Raw genomic sequence first — 21,485 nt, forward strand, 5'->3', positions numbered from 1 at the left:
GTAAAACTTGAGAACCAAGCTTCAGTATTATAGAAAATTCACTTTTATGAGACTCCTGGTTATCTGAAAAGCCAACCAGTATGTTTTTCTGCACAACAATATATTTCCCCTGGTGATAAATTGGTCAGGATATTCCATATGCATTCTTTGGAGGGCTAGAGTTCCAGTATAGAGCCCAGAAGAGGCAGTCAGCAGGATCAGAAGGTAGCCAACCTGGCAGGATTCCAGCCCCTATCCCTGCTTTAGCCATAGTGACTCAGCTCTGGTGAGTTTCCTACTCATTGGGCTTCTGTATGTTTATTTTAATAAAACTTTTTGCCCTGAAAAAATTTGAAAACGAGGCCCCCACTAAACCATTCAGAGTAATGGAAAAATCTAGACATGTATTAATATGGTAGCTACTAGGTCAGTTGGCTATTTAGAGCCTTATTAAAGTCGAACGTTAAGAGTAGAACTTTATAAAGTGGGGTGGGAATACTTGTATGAAATCCTTTTTTGGGGGAAAGTTAGGTTATATATACATTATATGAAAAGACAACAGAATGGAGCACAGATACTAAAAACATAAAAGATGTTTCTTTTCTTTGAACCATAGATCATATGCCGGAGGATCACATTTTATAGCCTCATCTTCTGATTCCTAGCATGGTAAATGTAAATGAATTGACTTATTTGTAGGGCCTTTTAATTGAATGACATTAATGTTTCAGGAGCACTGTTTTAAAACTTATGCTGTGTTATCTGGTACTCAGTAAGCTAATGAGTTATTTTTTTTTTCTGCTAGGAATCAGTCTTTGCATTTGCATCTCAAGCACTATGGTGTGAATTGTGATGACTGGTTATTACGTCTCATGTGTGGGGGAGTAGAAATCAGAACAATTTATGCTGCTCATAAGCAGGCAAAGGCTTGCCTCATTTCCAGACTCAGCTGTGAACGAGCTGGGACCAGGTTTAATGTCCGGGGAACAAATGATGATGGTCACGTTGCTAATTTTGTAGAAACAGAACAGGTACATAGTGTTTTATATTGCTTGATTCATGTATTAGAAGAGAGGCTCAGAAAATAATAGATCCATAGATTTCTACTGGATTCAAAACTCCTTTTCACATCTGTAATGTCCTTTTGTGGTTGTTCTTGGCTGCTTACTAGCCTTAAGAAAGACTTCCCTAAGACAAACTTATTTATAAACAAACTTCGGTATGACTCTTCAAATGAGGAACAAGATTTTTACTAATTAGCATGATGTCAGTGCTGTACGTTTTGGTATTGAATTTAAAAATCCTCAATTAGAGAGCTAGATAATTTAATAAAATGTTTTCTTGTGTGAAATTAAATAAAAAATAAATAAATAAAAAATAAAAAATTAAATCAAACCCAGCTCTTAAAGATAGATATATATACCAACTAAAAGTAAGTTATGACATTTGCAGTCAGAGAAAGATACCATATGATTTCACTCATATGTGGGATTTAAGAAACAAAACGAAAAAAGAAACAAACAAAAGTACTCCTAAATACAGAGAACAAATTGGTGGTTGCCAGAGGGGAGGTGGGGGAGTGCGGCTGGATGAAATAGATGAAGGAGATTAAGAGTACACTTATCTTGATGAGCACTAAGAAATGTATAGAATTGTTCAATCATTATATCATATGCCTGAGACTAATATAACACTGTATGTTCATTATATTTGAATTAAAAACATTTTTTTGGCTCTGAAACTATATTATTGTACATTCAGGCCTCCCCCCAGCCCAACTCAGTACTTCAGATTAGTTTTAGAAAATAGAAAAAGCTAAAGAAAAAAAATAAATATAAAAGTATGTGTGTAAAATATTGAGATTCAGAAGGCAAACTAAAAGTTGTGGTTTTTATGCTTATATTTTTACTATTTTTTGGTTAATTTATGGAAAAACTATCACTAGTTAAGAGAAAATCACACTTATTTGGTGGCCTCTTCTGGGTATTTTGTTAGGACAATTAGATGTGAGTTGGTTATGAGATAAAACTAGCATGCAAGAGATGTTAGTATATTTGTCTTTGTAATGTAGAGGTAGTAACTTTGTGGAAATATTTCATATGTTATTTTTCTCTGTAGGTTGTATACTTAGATGACTCTGTTTCTTCTTTCATACAAATCCGGGGATCCGTTCCATTGTTCTGGGAGCAACCAGGGTTGCAGGTATCTGTACAACATTGTTTTGTCTTGCGTTTTCTCTTGAATGTTTTCTAACCTCTCAGGGTAGTTCATTACTTCATTAGTTAGTTATTCAGTTTAGTAATATTAGCTAGATGCACAAATGAGGGTCTAAATACAAGCATTCTTGGAATTGTCTTAGATATTTTTGTTTAATATTCTTTCATTTCTTTTGTTTTTTTTTTTTTTTTAATTTTTATTTATTTATGATAGTCACAGAGAGAGAGGCAGAGACACAGGCGGAGGGAGAAGCAGGCTCCATGCACCGGGAGCCCGATATGGGATTCGATCCCGGGTCTCCAGGATCGCACCCTGGGCCAAAGGCAGGCGCCAAACCGCTGCGCCACCCAGGGATCCCTATTCTTTCAGATGTCCATAGAAATTCAACTGCTGTTTTTAATATTAAAATATTAATGTTTCCATAGCACATTGATATTTAGTGTTTCATATTTACTATCTCCATATCTTTATATAACAATTTTGCCCCTTTAGGTAGGAGAATGTAGTAGTTAAAAAGGCATCTGAAACCAGACTTCTCAGTTTGGATCCTTACTCTGCCACTACTAGCTGTGTGTTCATGGGCAAGTGGTTTAACCCCTGTGTGTCTCAATTTGCTTATCTGTAAAATGGGAATGATAATATTAGTAGTTCCTCTTCATAGAGTTGTAAAGATAAAATGAAAAGTATTAAAACCAATGCTTGGTATCCACAGGCAACACTGTTGTAAGGGTTAGCTATTGTTGTTATCAGTAATATATCTGATACTGAAATTTTACTTTATGATTTGTAGGGACCAATCATCTTTAATATGTTCTTTGGTTTGCTTCCTGATGGTTTCTTTTTAATTTTGTTGATATAAATATGTAATCTTTAAAATAAAAGATTTTTTTCATGTAAGTTCATAACATTAGATTGCCCATAATAGCGTGATTTTGCATTTTATTTTTATTACAAAATATTTAGTTCCTAAAGTATACATTATTTTCATTTTAGGCTCTAGTGTATATTGTCTAGTAAGTTTTATGCCTTAGCCTATAGTACTAAGAAAATGGACAGAAAAAAATCCTGCTTCCTTTTAGCTCACAGCTGGATCTCTTACATTTTAGGATGGCTGTTATTGAGAATGATTGCAGGCCAATTGAACCTTTGCAATACTGCAATTTATATAAGACAGGCCAAGAATTAACAAGGATTAAAAGCAGTTACAATTCCTGAGTTCTTGTCAAGAATTTTAACTTATGCAGGTTTTATCTTTGGCATGTAGGGATAACTTAAGTAGATATATCTCTCACCAAGTCTCTTTTGGGAAAGAATCCCAACCCTATTCCGCTTCCTCTAAACCTTTGTGATCAGCGATGGGTGTTTAGAATATTCAAGAACATTCCTAAAGCCTTGTTTTGATGCAAGGTGAATGCTTTTGCTTTAGAGACAGAGGAGTATAAAAAATGGTAGTGATCTATTTATGGGCTATTTGCCACTCTCTGTGATATTTTATTAGAAGCTCAGAATTACAGTGTTTGATCATTCAAGACGGTCGGATGTTGAGTAGTCACATTGATGGATGAGGCTACCCTCCTCCCTCCTGCTGTGTTCTGTGGCTGGCCCACACAGTTTCTGTCTGGCCAATGTCATCTTGTTTATGGGCAGAGAACTATGGATTTTTAAATCATGCATTTCTTGATAGAGATAGTAATTTTTAAGACGTTGAAACAGTCCAGCAGTTCTACTAAATTGTCATGGAGCTGGCCTATTGTTGTCTTGAGTTGAGGACTAAGTGATTCTCAGTTATTTTAGCTTAGTAGTTTTTAAAGTCAGCCTTTTTTGGAGCAGTAATGGATTATTTTTATAAGTATCTTTTACAGAAAAACATTCTCCCCATCATTCTAAGAATTGGTAATAGAGGGATGAAAATATTTTATCAATTTTTAAAAACTGAAGAATAGACATTCATTTTTAAAAATAAAAAAATGCCAAGTCCCCAAATTTATTTTCCCTTAGAAGACAAAGAACGGCTTTTGACAGAGACTGGTTGAAAATGATTGTTAGGTATCTTGTGTATTCTCAAGACTGGAATTAATTTTGGGGTTCCTTGAAGTTAGTGTTACCTAGTGAGATGTCCCACTTCAGAAGGCACGGGCAGAGAATCCTTAGGAGTTGTTCCTTGACTTGCCTTTTATCCTCCACAGTTAATTCCTCAGAGGTTTTTTAATTGTAAGATTTTGAAGGAATCACCTGAAATGATTAAATACAAATTCATGGCCTCAACTTCACATCAGCTGAAATAGAGCCTCTTGGAATGGGGCCAGCAATATGTATTTTTAACCAGGTTCCCTACCATTCACATTTGAGAACTTCTGTGTACATGATGCTCTTCTGCTATTCTTTAAGCATCTCTAAGGTCTGTTGACCTTCCAGCAGCTCCAAGCCTGTTTGTTCCAACAGCCAGTCCTGAACCAGCAAAGGTAGCCTGCCCTGTGACACTTAGCCCAGCGTTCTCCTAGGCACTGGGACTCTCCCTTTCTTTCAGTTCCCACTCCTATCATCCCAGTTAGGGTCTTCTCATTTCTTCTTGCCCAGAAGACTCTCACAGTTTTCTAACTGGTCTCTTCCCAGCTCTCTGGCACGTTTCCCGGCTTTTGATATATTATGTTCATCAGATCTACAAGGTGCCCTTTTCTTCACAATCTGTCTTCCTCTGCTTTCCTCTACCTGTCTAACCTCATGCCTTCCTGACTTCTAACAGGTGTCCTCTGCTCCCCAAATTAAAGTTGTCATCCTTCAATATAGGCCATTCAGATCTCCTTGAATGGAGTCAGTCCCCCTCCACACTGATCTCTTCATTAAATACTTAATACTTCCCCGATGTATATTATTCTATACTGGGTGTATAGTGTTGTATGCTATGAGAGATTCAAAGACTGTACTGATGCTTCAGAGACAGCTTACCATCTGTTTGGAGAGGCAGGCCTTTTATAGAAAAAGCAAATGTCAGTATGAATTAGACGAATTATAAGAGTTGTCATAAGGTGCTACACAAGTAAGAATGATATTTTAAGTGGTAGCAACTCATTCATTTTACTTATGACTTTGTTTCTTTGAAATTATTTAACATTTACAATTTACACTGTTACTCTGACAGTATGTTCTAACTTAAATTAGCCTTAAAAGATGGTAAACATCATCAGATCTATGTCTAGTATAGTGTTGCACACTCAATTTTTGGTCGAATTGAAGTTTTAGAAATACATGAACATGAAGCAATAATATTGATGGAAAATGATGTCCCATACCATCCAATTAAATGTTTTTTTAAAAAATATCTTTGATACAACTTTTTAAAAAAATTGGATAAATTTGTGCTTATTTTAAGCCTTAAAACTTTCTGGAGTACTACTTTTATCATAATTAATATAAGAGCTCTTTTATTATAGAATTTTTTTAGGCAATTGTCCTAAAACTTTAGTAATAAAATCAATCTAGTTTAACCAATATATTACTATAAGAGTATGATGTGTGGCTAGTTATGTGTTGTAGCAGGATGATGGGGAACAGCCCCAGCCATTGCTTGAAAACAGAACTTGTATTTTGTTTTACCTTCCTGACAGTTGGCAGTACTGTTCAAGATAAATATTAATCAGTAGACAAAATGCTAAGTCTTGGATTTTTACAGAGTTATAGGCAATTTCCTGAGAGTACTCCAATGAAGAGGTATCGACTTCTGCTGAATTTTCTTCAGTCTAAAATGCTTAAAGTCCTGGGGTACACATCTTTCAAATTTTAAAATTTTCATGAAGACTACTAAGCACTATAAAGTAAAATTGAATATAGGCATAACATTAGGCTAATCTATTTCTTATTGAAAAGAAAAAACAAGGGGCATGTGGATGGCTCAGTGGTTGAGCGTCTGCCTTTGGCTCAGGTCGTGATCCCTTGGTCCTGGCATCCCCCGGTCCTGGGGTTCAGTCCCACATCGGCCTCCCCACAGGGAGCCTGCTTCTCCCTCTGCCTATGTGTCTGCCTCTTTCTCTGTGCCTCTCATGAGTAAATTTAAAAAATCTTTAAAAAAAGAAAAAACATTAAAGAGAGGATACTGATTATCAGGAGAGTTAGTAGATTGTCTTGCTTATCAGGAGAGAAGAATGATGAATGAATAATACTGTTAATTTAATTTTCAAATTGGATGAGCGTGTTAGAATTTATTTTCTGATTTTATCCATTGAACTGCATGACTGATTTGGTAGCCTTCTTCCCATGCCCCTTTATTATTGATTGATTGATTTTTTATTGGAGTTCGATTTGCCAACATATAGCGTAACACCCAGTGCTCATCCTGTCCAGTGCCCCCCTCAGTGCCCATCACCCAGTTACCCCAACCCACCGCCCACCTCCCCTTCCACTACCCCTTGTTCATTTCCCAGAGTTAGGAGTCTCTCATGTTCCGTCACCCTCACTGATATTTCCCACTCATTTTCTCTCCTTTCCCCTTTATTCCCTTTCACTATTTTTTATATTCCCCAAATGAATGAGACGAAACAATGTTTGTCCTTCTCCGATCGACTTACTTCATTCAGCATAATACCCTCCAGTTCCATCCACTTGAAGCAAATGCTGGGTATTTGTTGTTTCTAATGTTCCCATGCCCCTTTAAAGTCACTTTGTCCAGATTAGGGAGAATGAATTCTGGGGAACTTTGATCTCAGAGCTTCAGAGGGAGATGTTTAAAAGTGAAGCTCAGGGAAATAATCTGGTGTTACTTTTATATTTCGTCTTGGCATCTCTTGTATCTTTCTTAATTTTGTCTCATCTTTCTGCTACTCTTCTTTGTGAGAACAGAAAAACTGTAACAAAACAGAAAGGCAAATATTTTCCATTTTGTTTAATTCTCTTAACCCATATTTTCTGATTCTGTGTGTGTGTGTGTGACTGTGAGACTGCCTTGGAAAGCCTGTTTTTCCAGGTGCAGTATTGTTTTTAACTTGTTGACTTGATGTAGGTGAAGTGAATAAAGCATTTAGTGTAACAAAGAAATTTGTAGACCTTGTACTTGTAGTCAGCTTGGAAGAGTAGGAATTTAGTTCAGGAGACCTAAATTCCCATGTGAATTGTTTTTTGGAATTCTGTTGACCTAAGAGGACAAGTTATTTCATTTGTCTGAATTTCAGTTTTTTTATTGCCCAAATGGGCAGTGTTAAATTACACAGGGCATATAGTTTGAGTTTTAAACAAGATAATGTATATGAAAGACCTCTTAAAAATATCTTTCATAAGTAAAAATTCTTGTTATTTTGTGTTTTATAACTTCTTTTTTTTTACAACATCATGTTTGGTTTTTTTAAGATTTATTTATTTGAGAGAGAGAAGAGGGAGAAAGAGACTCCCCACTGAGCAGTGAGCCCGATATAGCTTGGTCCCAGAATTCTGGGATCATGACCTAAGCCAAAGGCAGATGCTTAACCAACTGAACCACTCAGGTGCCCGAGAAGTCATGTTTTTAAAAATAAAGGAAAAGTAAACCCTTTGAATTTTTTTAAACAATAATATGAATGAAAATCAATTATTCAATTTACTGTTGTATGTTCAGCAAATGAATTACTACATATTATGAACAGTTTTCCTTTGTCTGCATGTTGGCTTCTAGTATAATTAAATGTATTTCTCTTGTGTAGGTGGGATCTCATCGTGTTCGTATGTCAAGGGGATTTGAAGCCAATGCACCTGCTTTTGATAGGTAAAACTGATTATTTTTACATAATGCTATAAGTTTTGATTAAAAGTGTTGTTAAACAGCGAATCTAGTTATTATATTTTTACTGCTTCATTTCAGCTTGCTTTGGCTGTAAGTAGAATTTTTTCTGACTACTAATTTAATCAGAAGAAAGTGATACCCAGTTTTAGACTTCTGGGGTTGGTAGCACTAGGTTGTGGTCTTGATCTCCTGGCCTTAAAGCCACATCTTTGGATGTGCTGATAGGGTAGCCACTAGCCACATATACCAATTGAGCACGTGAAATTCAATTTGAGATGTACTGTAAGTATAAAATACAAACTAGGGTTCAGAGACTTAGAGCACAGCAACTTCTTTGACCTCAGCCACGGCAGCTTCTTGCTAGACATGTCTCCAAAGCAAGAGAAACAAAAGCAAAAATGAACTATTGGGACTTCATCCAAATAGCTTTTGCACAGCAAGGAAAATAGTCATCAAAACTAAAAGGCAACCCTACAGGATGGGAGAAAATATTTGTAAATGACTTCTCAGTTAAAGGGCTAGTATCCAAAATATGTAAAGAACTTATCAACCTCAACATCTCCAAAACAAAAAATCCAGTCAAGAAATGAGCAGAATAAAAAAAAAAAAAAAAGAAATGAGCAGAATACATGAACAGACATTTCTCCAAAGAAGACATACGAATGGCTAATAGACACATGAAAAAATGCTCAAAATCACTCATCATCAGGGAAATACAAATCAAAACCACAATGAGATACCATCTCACACCAGTCAGAATGGCTAAAATTAACTCAGAAAACAACAGATGTTGGTGAGGATGCAGAGAAGGGGGAACCCTCTTACATAGTTGGTAGGAATGCAAACTGGTGCAGCCACTCTGGAAGACAGTGTGGAGGTTCCTCAAAAAGTTAAAAATGGAACTTCCCTACAACCCAGCAATTGCACTACTAGGTATTTATCCGAAGGATACAAACATAGTGATTCAAAGGAGCACATGCATCCCAGTGTTTATAGCAGCAATGTCAACAATAGCCGAACTATGGAAAGAGCCCAGATGCCCATCAACAGATGAATGGATAAAAAAGGCGTGATGATTATATTTTTTTGTGATGATTATATTTATATATATTATATATATATATAAAAAATATAAATATATATTATATGTATATATACTTGGTAACATATATATATATATATTAGTCATCAAAAAAATGAAATCTTACCATTTGCAGTGATGTGTATGAAACTAGAGGGTATTATGCTAAGTGAAATAAGTCAGTCAGAGAAAAATACCAAATGATTTCACTGGTGGAATTTAAGAAACAAAACTGATTAACATGGAGAGAAGGAAAAATAAGATGAAAACAGAGAGGGAGGCAAACTATAAGAGACTCTTAACTCTAGGAAACAAACTGAGGTTTGCTGGAGGGGGGTGAGTAGGGAGATGGGGTAACTGGGTGATGGGCATTAAGGAGGGCATTTGATGGTAATAAGCACTGGGTGTTATATGTAACTGATGAGTCACTAAATTCTACCCCTGAAAGTAATACTTACACTATATGTTAACTAAATTAAATTTAAATTTTAAAAATATTTTTAAAAATGCAAAATGTAAAATATCTTATTAATATATTACATATTGAAATGATATTTTAGCTATATTGGGTTAAAAAAATATAAATTATTTTCATTGTTCATTTTTGCTTTTCTTAATGTACCTTCTAGAAAATTTAAAATTATGTTTGTAATTATGTCTGTTCCTGTTATATTTCCTTAGGATGGCATTGCTCTATAGCACCTGGAATGGTTAGAAGCTAGAGAGAAAAAACCCCTCATATTTGGGGCCTATTTTTCTTAAGACTAGAACTGTTAAGGAGATCTCCCTGAATACCCATGGGGTATGTGATGTCCTCACATATGAGGTGCAACCCTCCTAAGTGGCTGCCACCCCCAAGTTGGATGGCTTGTATTCTCTGTGCTTGTCTGGCACCAGCCTCACATATTGAAGAAGGTGGGTCCAGCACCTCTAGCACAGGTGGAAGTCTCAGCATTGATGAATCAGAGAGGAAATGGGCATTAACTGAATTTTCATAAATTCAGAGTTTTGAGAAGAATGATTTGGTGCAATGAATTTGTATCCAGTTTTGCCAATTCTAGGAGTTTAGAAAACTGCCTTGAAGTTTCTATTTAATGGATTTCTGATTGTCCAAAAAAAAAAAAAAAAAAAATTAGCTTACAGGCTCCTGTGCTCAGTAGGTTAAATATCTGCTTTTGACTCTGTCAGGATCCTAGTGTCCTGGGATTGAGCTCCACCTCTGGCTCAATGCTCAGTGGGGAGTCTCCTTCTCCCCCTCTCTCTGTCTGGTGCTCCTCCTGTTTGTGTACTCATTCTCTCTCTCTTCTCTCTGTCAAATAAATAAAATCTTTTTTAAAAATTAAGCTTATCACTTGATAAATGCTTATTTCTTTTTTTCTTTAATAGGCATTTTAGAACACTTAAGAATTTATATGGTAAACAAATAATAGTAAATTTGCTTGGATCTAAGGAAGGTGAACATATGCTAAGTAAGGCTTTCCAGGTAGGCATGATCATTTTTTCTTCTTTTCTGGCCCACAGACATATAGAACAATATTTAAAAATAATATAATACAATAATGAAATTACTTTCTAGAAAAAGACTGGGTACTTACTTGTTGGAACCATTAACTCTTTGGGCTACTAAGAAACAGTGTTGTATAATGTTGCTGAAATTGGGATATGGAAAGCTTTCAAAGTAATTGAAGCTGTTTTCTGAAATATGCTTATTTATGCTGTGGAGAAGCAGAAGAATATCCTCCCCTCTGAAAAATATTCATCTGTCACTGATAAAAAGATACCAGGCAGTTTCCTCCTTCATCTGTTCATTGCCTTGCCTATTTCCTAGAAACCACTGTCATTGTTTTAAACCTGAAATGAAATGGTGAATAATGCATTTGTATAACTGCAAGGCTATGCCTTCTTGTATTGATGAGAGAAAACCTGAGAATTTCGAGTAAAAAAGAATCCAAAGATATGTCCAACTTCTTTTTTTTGATATGTCCAACTTCTAAAACCAAAGTATTCTTCATAAATACTTATTGAATCAATAATGAATTAATGTAAATAATGGTGTAATAAGATTGTAAGCTTAAAAATGGTTTGAGAGTATTTTCTGAAGTTCAATCTAATGAAGTCTGGAAGTAACTTAATTATGTGACTGTTCTAAGTTTGTGAAATAAATATTGTTAATAAATAGATTATACTTGAGAGAATGATTTAAAACACTTGAATGATATTATAAAAAATGAATTTTTAAGCCTTTAATAGGTTTATCTGAAATCAGTTACTTTATTTTGAGATTCTATAACAGATACATTGTTTGTAAAAAGTGAAGTGCTAGGGTTAGAAATAATTTTTAATTTTCTAAACCAGATGAGAATATTATTTAAGTTCTCTGATGTTAATTATGTCACCTCATCTCTCGGGGGCAGTGTGTGAGCTTTTACAAAAAAGATGTTATTGAATATCAGCAAGTAATTTTCCATTTTACTGCTAGTATTGATGCAAGCTTTGTGTGCGATCAGGGAGGTTTCAAGGGGCAATGCTGAGCTTTAAATTTAAAATGTAAGGTTCCGTTTTAATGTTACTTGGTAAGGTCGTATTTAGTTAACATTTAGATGAGTATTTGCCTTTTTACTTTCAGAGTCATTTGAAAGCTTCTGAACATGTTGCTGATATCCACATGGTGAATTTTGACTATCATCAAATGGTTAAAGGAGGAAAGGCAGAAAAATTGCATAGTGTTCTTAAACCTCAAGTCCAAAAGTTTGTAGATTATGGATTTTTTTATTTCAATGGAAGTGAAGTCCAAAGGTTTGCTCTATTTCTCTTTTCTTTGAGTTGGCACTTTGTTTATTGTAGAAGTTATTCTTAACATTGAACTTTTAAATTTTCTTTATATCAAAGTTTATAATAAAATATCTTTATTATACTTGATTTTTAGGCTTGTTTTTCTTTAGAGTTGAACAAGTAATATTAATAATAGCTTATATTATTGGGCACATAGTATGAGCCAGGTAGTGTACGTAGTCTTTACATCTATTTATAACAACAATTGTAGGAGTAGGTGCTATATTATCTCCATTTACATTTGAGGAGACTGAGGCATAGGCAATAATTTGCCCAAATCACAAAGCTAAAAAGTGTTAGAGCTAGGATTATCTGGCTCCAGACCTCATGCTCTGAGAGGTATTCCCACTTCTCTCTTTAAACTAATCTTTTAATATTTCTTTTTTTTTTTTTTAACTGCAAGCTGCAATTTTATTAACACTATTTTTCTCTTAAACCAAGTTCATCATGCTGACATGCCCAGTGTTGGGAGGCACAGATACCATTAACCATCTTCATTATTTTTTCACCTCAGTAAGGACTTTTAAAAATGTCAATAGAAGTGAAAGACATTGCTTATTGTCTGCTTTAGTATAATTTAAATCTTCAGTTTTTTATTATGAAGTAGAGGAGGAAAATAAGTATTGAAAAAATTAAGATCAGAGTATAGGATGAGGTAAACTTTAGTGGACAAAGCTCAAACTTTCAGTTTTTTTCAATTTGTGCAGTATTTAGCATCAATGCCATAGAAATTGTAAAGGTCAGTAGAGAGAACAGATTGTAGGTTTTTAAAATTTCTTCCATAAATATTTATCTTTTATGTGCAAAGAGCTATGGGATTATAAATCTGAATACATATTTAGCTCCTGACTACTGGCCTAATTAAAAATAGTGGATGTAGATAAAACAGATATGTGAAAAAGAATATATGACAGAAGATGACTGGTTGTAGAATCTAGATGGTGGGTATTGTAGATGTTTGCTGTAAAATTCCTTCATCTTTTTTGTGTGTTTGAAATTGTGGTAATAAAAAGTTGGGGGTAGAAAGTAGATGCTATATTTTAATCACCTTAGTTTTTCTCATTTTGTTTTAGCTTCATTATTTTTGTTTGAAACTAGCTGTTAAACTTTACTGAATTTGTTGCAGATGCCAGAGTGGTACTGTTCGAACAAACTGCTTGGACTGTCTTGATAGAACAAATAGTGTGCAGGCATTCCTTGGCTTAGAGGTAAAAAAAAAAAAAAAAAAAAAAAAAAAGTTGAAATGTATGTATGTGACTTGTATCAAAAGCCTCTTTCAATGTTCTTGTAATATTCATGTTTCTTACTGGTTTTCATAAAATGAAATTATGCATCATTAAAGGCGTTTCTTCTCTTACCGGGTTCCCCCCGCCAAAAAAAATCCTTTTCATTTAAATAATTCCTTTACTTGTTTCAAATACTCTTTTTAGATAGCTGATATTTCACTGTATTGTTCCCTCACTTTCCCTTTAAAAACTGCTATTTATACTATTCCAATAATTACTTCTTTGCCTTTTGGAAGAATAAAATATATATAGATATGGGTATACACACACACACAATGTTTATATATTGGCCTTTGTTCTTTGTGTAATTTCTTCAGAATTGGGGAGGATCTTTTCCACATGTGCAAATCTATTGGATTATAGTTTTGACAGTCTGTAACCCAGTACAATTTGCATGGTATTCAAATCAGTAGCTACAAAAAACAGGATCAGTGAAAATGTCTTTGTTAGTGAGAATGAAAGTGAATGAGACTCGGCTTCTGTAACCGTCTTTGTTTAAAACTTTTTTCCTTTACCATCTATGCATAAATTCAGTCTAATATAGATATAGTCTCAATTATATGACAAACTTGCAATGCTGAGCTTTCTAAGTCTTTCCTGTTATGCAGCAGTAGGGGTCATAAGGCTGCCGTTGGGTCTTCATTTACTTACATAGGAACTTAGCATCGTTCTCAAATACTATAAAAACAGGAATAGGAAATAACATGTTCTTACTTCTTCTAGATAATGATCTTAAATTTGGCCAGGACATTGGTTAATTAGTTATTTTGCAGCTGAGGTCCTTTCTATCTCAAAAAGCAGAACACAGGGTGTAGAGTTCTTCTGCATTTCTTCTCTGCTACAGAAATGCAGCCTTATGTAGCTAAATGAATTTTACTGTTTTGCCTTTTTAAAAAAACTATCATTGAGTCTTATCATTATAGTTTATATAGAAAATATGACAGAGACAAGAAAAGTGAAAGGCATTTGGTCATTTGAATGGCATTTACCACATGGCTTGGATTTGTTTTGAGTTGTGTTTTTAAGTGGCTGAATATGTTTATTTAAAAGTCTTCATGAAATGTATAACAAGTATTAGTTCTCAGAATCTGAGTTAGGTGACTATCCACTGTTGGTAGTTAGGTGTGAGAGTGTACTCCCTCCTATCTAGCAATTGGTTGCCTGGTTACGAAATTTACTGCTAATAGGCAAAGCCAAACTAGGAGTGAAAGTTAGTTTTTCCTTGAAGAGAGGGACCCATAAATGATAAAGGAGGTCCTGGAAGCTAATATTGTTTTCTTCACACTAATGAAGAACAGCTCTGGATCAGTCCTTAGGTAATCAAATGAACCTAGTTTAATGGTTTTTTTATATTATTTTAGTTTTTTAATCTCTCTATAAATATGGATAATCATGATACTTATAGATAAAAGGAAACACAAACGGGAAGGAGGTAAGTAAAAACACAAAGCATAAAATATGACTGGATTCCAAATAAGACATAGACTGGGTGAGAATTATGCATTGCTTTGACTATCAGAGGCCAAAGTTCATTCAAAGACCAATGACTCTTCTAAACATGTTTATTGTTATCTATGATGAAGGAGTTGTGGTAGCCTAAAGACCTTACCTTCTTGCATGATGTATTTCCCCCCTAGTTTCCCTTTATAGACATTGCCAATGTAGATTTTATGCATTAAATCAGACGGTCATGACTTTATTCAGAAATAGGACTAATTTATTTAATTCTGTGACAGTTCAAGAGCAACTCTACTTTTCTCATAATTTCCTGATTTTAATCACCCAATGTGTGATTTTAATCACACATTCTACCCAAATGTGTAGAAACCAATCCAAAAAATAAAGAAAATTAGTTATTTCTATATATATTTAAATAACCTAGGTAGGTATTTTCTGTGCCCTATTGCATGCAGTTGAATAATCAGTTCTTTTAGTGAACAAGGTAAGCCAGTCTGATTTATAGAGGCATTCTAATAAGGTTAATTTTATCATTTAACGAGAAAGAAGTTCTTATTGCTATATGGGAATATTAAGGTACTTGTAAGCTTCACTGATGTGGTATTTACTTTAAAATTGAAATGGTGGGACAGAACACAGCTTGGTAAACTGGTAGATTTTCAGAATCTAGTCCCATGTAGTGCTATAAACTGTAAATTTTGATTCTTGTAATTCTTAAAAAGTCACATCACAATGTATTAATATACTTATAAAAGTTTCTTCTTTGGGTGGGGGGATGGGGTGACTGGGTGACGGGCACTGAGGGGGGCATTTGAAGGGATGAGCACTGGGTATTATATGTTGGCAACTCAAACTTCAATTAAAAAAATAATAAAATAAATTTAAAAAATAAAAGTTTCTCTTTTGCTGTTTTATTTTTTAATTTAATTTTATTTTATTTCTTTTTTGCTGTTTTAGATGCTAGCTAAACAGCTGGAAGCTCTCGGCTTAGCTGAAAAGCCTCAGTTGGTGACTCGCTTTCAAGAAGTTTTTCGGTCGATGTGGTCTGTGAATGGTGATTCCATCAGTAAGATATACGCAGGGACTGGAGCTCTTGAAGGAAAGGCTAAGGTAGATACAGATTTATCATAATGTTATAAAATGTCTTTGTTTTCCTTTTAATAAGCTTTTAAATCATCTCTTTTTAAATTAATAATTGGGGGCGCCTGGGTGGCTCAGTTGGTTAAGCGATCAACTCTGGGTTTTGGCTCAGGTCATGATCGTATAGGTCCTGAGATCCAACAGACACACCCCTCCTTGTAGGCTCTACTCTCAAGAGGGAATCTGCTTGGGATTTTCTCCCTCTGCCCCTCCCCTGCCTACACTCTCACTCTAAAATAATTAAATCATTAAAAAATTAATAGTTGGGTTTTTTAGGTATCTGTTTCAGAATTCTATTTTATCATACCTTCATGTCCTCTTTAGTACTTCCTTCTGTAGCGAATACTAGTCATTGGATGGAAGAGAGTTATTTCCATCGGTCTGGGGGGCATTATGTATGTTGTATTTAGTCATTTAGTGATAATCCACTAGGCCTATGTATGTATTGCTTGAATTTTTTTCATGATTTTCCCTTACATATCTATTTTACTTTCTATGTTGTTTATTTGGATTATAAATATGATTTATTTTAACCATAGTCATCCTAATAAAGGATCCTATCACATTTGGCTTTGTGCTCCTAGCACTTGATGCAGTGCCTACTGTTTAATTAGAATTGTGACAAATTACTGGATGGATGAACAAGTCCCTTGACAATTTATGCAGCACTTACTATAAGCCCAATATCTTTAGAGCTTGGTTATTAAGTTTCTATTCTTTTATTTATCTTACCTTGAAAAGGAGGCTATCAAAATGTACCAAGGTGTGAGATGGACTTACTTATAGTTCAGTGCCTCATCATTACTTTTTAATTACTGGCATTATCTACAGACCACTTTCTCTTCTAGTATTAAGGGATGTTGAAAGCATACTAGAGATATTTTTCATTATTTTATATGTTTACATACTGCCTTTTTAAGCCTTCTGTTCTTGGTTGGATTTTATTAACTTTTAAATTCCTACAATTCTTCAGATTACCTCAGGTATAGAAATAAGGAATTTATCATTTTTATAGTTCTCTAGCCTCCTCAGAACACTACTTGAAGTTCTTTGAAAACCATTCATCATCTCTAAGTTGTCGCCGCCTTTTTTTTTTTTTTTTAAGATTTGTATTTATTTATTCATGAGAGACACACAGAGAGAGGCAGAGACATAGGGAGAGGGAGAAGCAGGCTCCCTGTAGTGAGCCTTATCTGGGACTGGATCCCAGGACCCCGGGATCATGACCTGAGCCAAAGGCAGACACTCAACCACTGAGCCACTCAGGCATCCCTCTAAGTCTTCTTTTAATGTCTAAATCTTTTTCCTCTTCTGTGTCTCATAAAATGCCATGCCTCTCTCTGTTCAGAGGTATTGGCCTTACCTGCAAAGCTTCTTTTCAACTCACAGAAGTGATTTTGTTGACATTTACAAATATTTGCTTCTTAAATGGGCCCTATTTTTTGAAAACCTGAAATTGTTCAACCTCATTTATTATTCCTTTAAAATAGAGAATATTAACTCTTACTGTTAAAACTCGATTCTCTACAACTGTTGCTTAAAATATTCTTTTATGTTCTTCTGTCTTCTTGTTTCTGGAGTGACTAAGACTATATATATATATACAAAGGTTACATTATATTTTCAGTGGTCTTTTGTCTCTAACATAATAGAAATGAAGTTTCATGTATTAAATATACTAGCCTGAATTGAACTAAACTCTAACATCTGAACTGCTCTTTCTTTTCCTTTCTCTGGGTTCCTTTTGATTAATTGCCTGATAATATGAATGGTGAGTGTCTTTTCAAATAATGTAATTTGTTTGTGTTGTCATGTGGAAGACATTTCAAATTACTAATCTCTAAGGAATGAAAATTATATATTACAAACTGAAGTATTTTTCTAAAAGGCAAGAGTTTTTTTTTTTTTTTCTAAACAGTCGTTAAATATGTAAGAGGGAAGGAAATCTTTATGGTAACTAACATGCTAAGTAAAATATGTATTCATTAAAAGTTATAATCAGGAAATACAGGTTTCTAGTTATGGAATGAATAGGTCATGGGAATAAAAGCTACAGTATAGGGAATATAGTCAATGGTATTGTAATAGTATTGTATAATGATAAGTGGTAGGTAGCTACCCTTGTGAACACAACATAGTGTATAAACTTGTCAAATCACTTTTAGACACTTGATACTAATATAACATTGTGTGTCAGCTGTCCTCAAAAAAGTAGCTATAATCAACTCTCACTGTAGGAATGGGCTTCAGTTTATTATTTTTATTATTTATATTTACATAAATGACCTATGATATAAAAACTAGTTTGCATTTAATATTTATTTATGAACTGTAATTATAAATTTCTTTTTAGACTAGTCCTTCATTCGTGTGTTCATTCAGTCTTGGTTTTAACTAATGTGAGTTATTTAGGAACAATTCCAATTTTAGTTTTCTGTTAAAGTACTTTGAAGTTTTTCTGAGAGCATGTGAGTACACCATATCCTCCTTGATCTCCTCTGCTTTCACCCACCCATGCCATCCCCAATTCTGAAAGTTACAGTGTAAAAAGTAATTTTCTTGTTTTAAATAAGTACACTTCACTTTATTTCCTTATAGTAAACAATTTTAAACATTTACAGCTCTCAATGTCATTAGTGGATGGGGTTATAGTATTGAGCTTTTTTTTTTCTGACATCTTTTTGTGCAGAGCTCTTACGCAAAAGGAAGAAACAATGACATCTTGAGCCATTTTAATAAGATGATATGATATTCAAAATAGAATGGTTAGGTCCTTTTTATTGCAGTAAAGTCATTTAAAACTGGTTTAAAATTTCAGAATGCCTAGTGAGTAAAATCAACACTATTTATAACAAAAATCCATGCTCCTTTTTTTTTTCCCCAACAGGCTGGAAAGTTAAAAGATGGTGCTCGTTCTGTTACTAGAACGATTCAGAATAACTTCTTTGACAGCTCCAAGCAAGAGGCCATAGATGTTTTACTACTGGGAAATACTCTAAATAGTGATTTAGCTGACAAAGCTCGAGCACTTCTAACTACAGGAAGTTTGCGTGGTATGCCTACTTTATATTTTGATTACTTTATGTTGTTTATATCCCTTCTAAAAGTCCAAGAAATAAATGTAAATTTATTTACATAAATATTTTTTTAGATCAAGTTGATTAAAATAGTTATGGGAGAAGTTTCTATTAATGTAATTTTTAAAAATTGTATTCTCTAAAGGAAATTGATCTTTTTTGAAATGTTTTTATCATCAATGGTATTACTAAACTATAAAATGAGGCCCATGCATGTTTTCCTTTACAGCTATAATTAGGTGGTATATGGTTTAAGTATTGCTATATCAAAGGCAGAATTTCATAGAATATTCAGCTAGTCCTTTTAACAGGACATCCAATAACCTAAAACAAATGCTTTATTGAAAAAAATAGTACCTATATTGGTTATTTTGCTAATTTCTAACCCCAGATTTCTGTAACTTGATCTTATCTTGCTATTGTTTGAACAAGCATTAAATCGTATGAATTAATAATCTAGGATATTGCTTAATATTTGACATAAGTATATGGCTTTCAGGGCGGCTTTTAATCTTTGACTGAGTCTTTTATTAAAATCAAATGAATCTGAGCTCATATCATTGAGTATGTATTTAGTATCACAGGAAAACAACATTATTGTAGAACTAGTGAATTAACTTCCTTAATTCCATATTTTTTCTGTCTTAACTTTTCAGCACTCTGAGCATTTTTACTTCTCTGTTATCCCCAAACCAAACCTTTCCCTGTCCATGTAAGAGGTATTAATCCCCGTCAGATGATGAACTCTTGGATAATTACTTGGTCAAATAGGTTATCATGGATTCTTTCAGAATTATGCATGGCACTGGTAGTTGATTACAGTTAGCTGGGAGACTGAGACCCTAGTGAAGCTCTAAAAAAGTCTGATCTTAGCTACCACTTTTAACTTCAGGCTTTCTTCCTGGCTCCCAGCAGTGGAGACTTGGCCAATTTGCATTTTACCACTTCTTTCCTGTGCCTACTTTGATATGGAGGCATTACTAAATAACAATTGAAAGTAAACAATTGAAGAAGAGAAGCAAGGAAGCTAAGAATTCCCAGACCTGATCATAAGTTTTTTTTTAATATCCTTGCACGTTTTACTATGTGTTAAATATGCTTAAAAAGAAGTACAGTCAGTTCCGCTATAATGCTTGTTCTGAAAATGGGAATTTGTTCCAACATGGACGCTCTACGAGGGAACATTTGGAGCATGATGTCAGTTCTGCATTATTTTATGAATGGTTTCACCTAGCAGAATTTAGATGAGTAGAAATATACAAAGCACACATAGAGTAATGCATACACTTAAAACCTTTCTCTACCTCAGTTCCCCACATGTGTTATGAGATGTACCCATTCACATCTGGTATTACCAATTTCCATCCCAATTTTAGAGAACCTTCTTCCATCTTTCGCAATTACAGTTGACCCTAGAACAACACAGGGCTTGAGGCGCCCACCCCTAGAGTCGAAAATCCATGTATAACTTTTGATTCCTCAAAAACTTAACTACTAATTACTTACTATGGATTATAAGCCTTACTGATAACATAAACAGTTAATTAACACATATTTTGTGTGTTATATGTAGTATATACTGTATTCTTACAATAAAGTAAGTTGGAAAAAAGAAAACATTAAGAAAATCACAAGGAAGAGAAGATACATTTACAGCATTGTAGTTATTGAAAAAAATTTACATATTGATTGGACTGGTGCACTTCAGACCTGTGTGTTCAAGGGTCAGCTTACTTACAAGCTCTACCCTCCTGATACCCACTTCTACAAGCAAACTTCAGGTCTTTTTCAACACAAAGTGCTATACTTAAATTCATACCTCTCAAGCTATTTAACAGTGTAAAACTGTACTACTATTTTTATTAGGTTCCCATCTTTTTTAGCATGTCTCTGTTGGAAGTTTTTGAGTGCTGTGCCCTAAATCCATTTAACCCCCTAAGCTCTGTGGCTACTGGAATTTGTACATTTCGGCGATGCATGATGATTTTTTGGAATGTATATAGTTTTGTTATAACTGAACTGATTGTACTTATCAGCTGAGTCCCAGAAAGAATACTAAAAGGTAGATATTAGGGTAGTATCTTTCATGTGCTTAGTATCCTCTACTTCAGCAGGTTTTCAGATTTGTACTCTCCCTCACATGTATGTGCACATGCACACATGTGCACACACAAACACAGGAGCAGTCTGAAAAGCAGGCTAAGGACTTCCTGATTATGAAACTCTGGACATTACTGAATCACTGTAGGATCTTTCTAAGATGCTGAGGGTTTGCATCAGATATTGTCATCTATTTCTAATATTTGGTGTCCGAAAGGCATCAAATTGACTTAAAAGAAAAAAATGAGTCCATCTTAGAATGTATTGTCATGACACTCTAGGTTTTAATTGTAACTTGTTGTTTTACTAATGATTCTTTGTTTTCTTCTTGATGCATCCATAGTTTCTGAACAGACATTACAGTCAGGTACAGTATAGAAACTGATCTGTAAATAAAAGCAAATTTTTCTTTATTTTTTTCTAAAGTTGGTATTGTAAATATAGAGAGCCATATAAATGGAAACTTTCTCTTATTTTGCCCTCAGATTCTAACAGGATAAATTAATATCTTGTTTTAATCTGAGAAAAAAATTTTAAGGTTGAGAAAACTAAGTACCTCATTTAGAAGG

At 34.2% G+C, this 21,485-nt stretch overlaps 1 protein-coding gene across 12 annotated transcripts in view; it reads left to right on the forward strand.

The window, feature by feature from the left end:
- Positions 1-21,485, forward strand: part of SYNJ1 (synaptojanin 1) — a 91,602-nt gene that overhangs the window by 27,777 nt on the left and 42,340 nt on the right. For 6 of the 12 annotated variants that reach the window (XM_041734976.1, XM_041734978.1, XM_041734980.1 and 3 more), the window contains exons 5-13: positions 785-1,010; positions 2,098-2,181; positions 7,863-7,924; positions 10,410-10,506; positions 11,650-11,819; positions 12,982-13,063; positions 15,557-15,709; positions 18,627-18,792; positions 21,260-21,283. In XM_041734976.1, the coding sequence (XP_041590910.1) occupies positions 785-1,010; positions 2,098-2,181; positions 7,863-7,924; positions 10,410-10,506; positions 11,650-11,819; positions 12,982-13,063; positions 15,557-15,709; positions 18,627-18,792; positions 21,260-21,283 (1,064 nt within the window). The remainder of the gene's footprint in view (positions 1-784; positions 1,011-2,097; positions 2,182-7,862; positions 7,925-10,409; positions 10,507-11,649; positions 11,820-12,981; positions 13,064-15,556; positions 15,710-18,626; positions 18,793-21,259; positions 21,284-21,485) is intronic. The other 6 variants (XM_041734979.1, XM_041734985.1, XM_041734986.1 and 3 more) reach the window with 2 other exon arrangements.

Source organism: Vulpes lagopus, chromosome 20, assembly GCF_018345385.1.
Source record: "Vulpes lagopus strain Blue_001 chromosome 20, ASM1834538v1, whole genome shotgun sequence".
Taxonomy (NCBI): Eukaryota; Metazoa; Chordata; class Mammalia; order Carnivora; family Canidae; genus Vulpes; species Vulpes lagopus.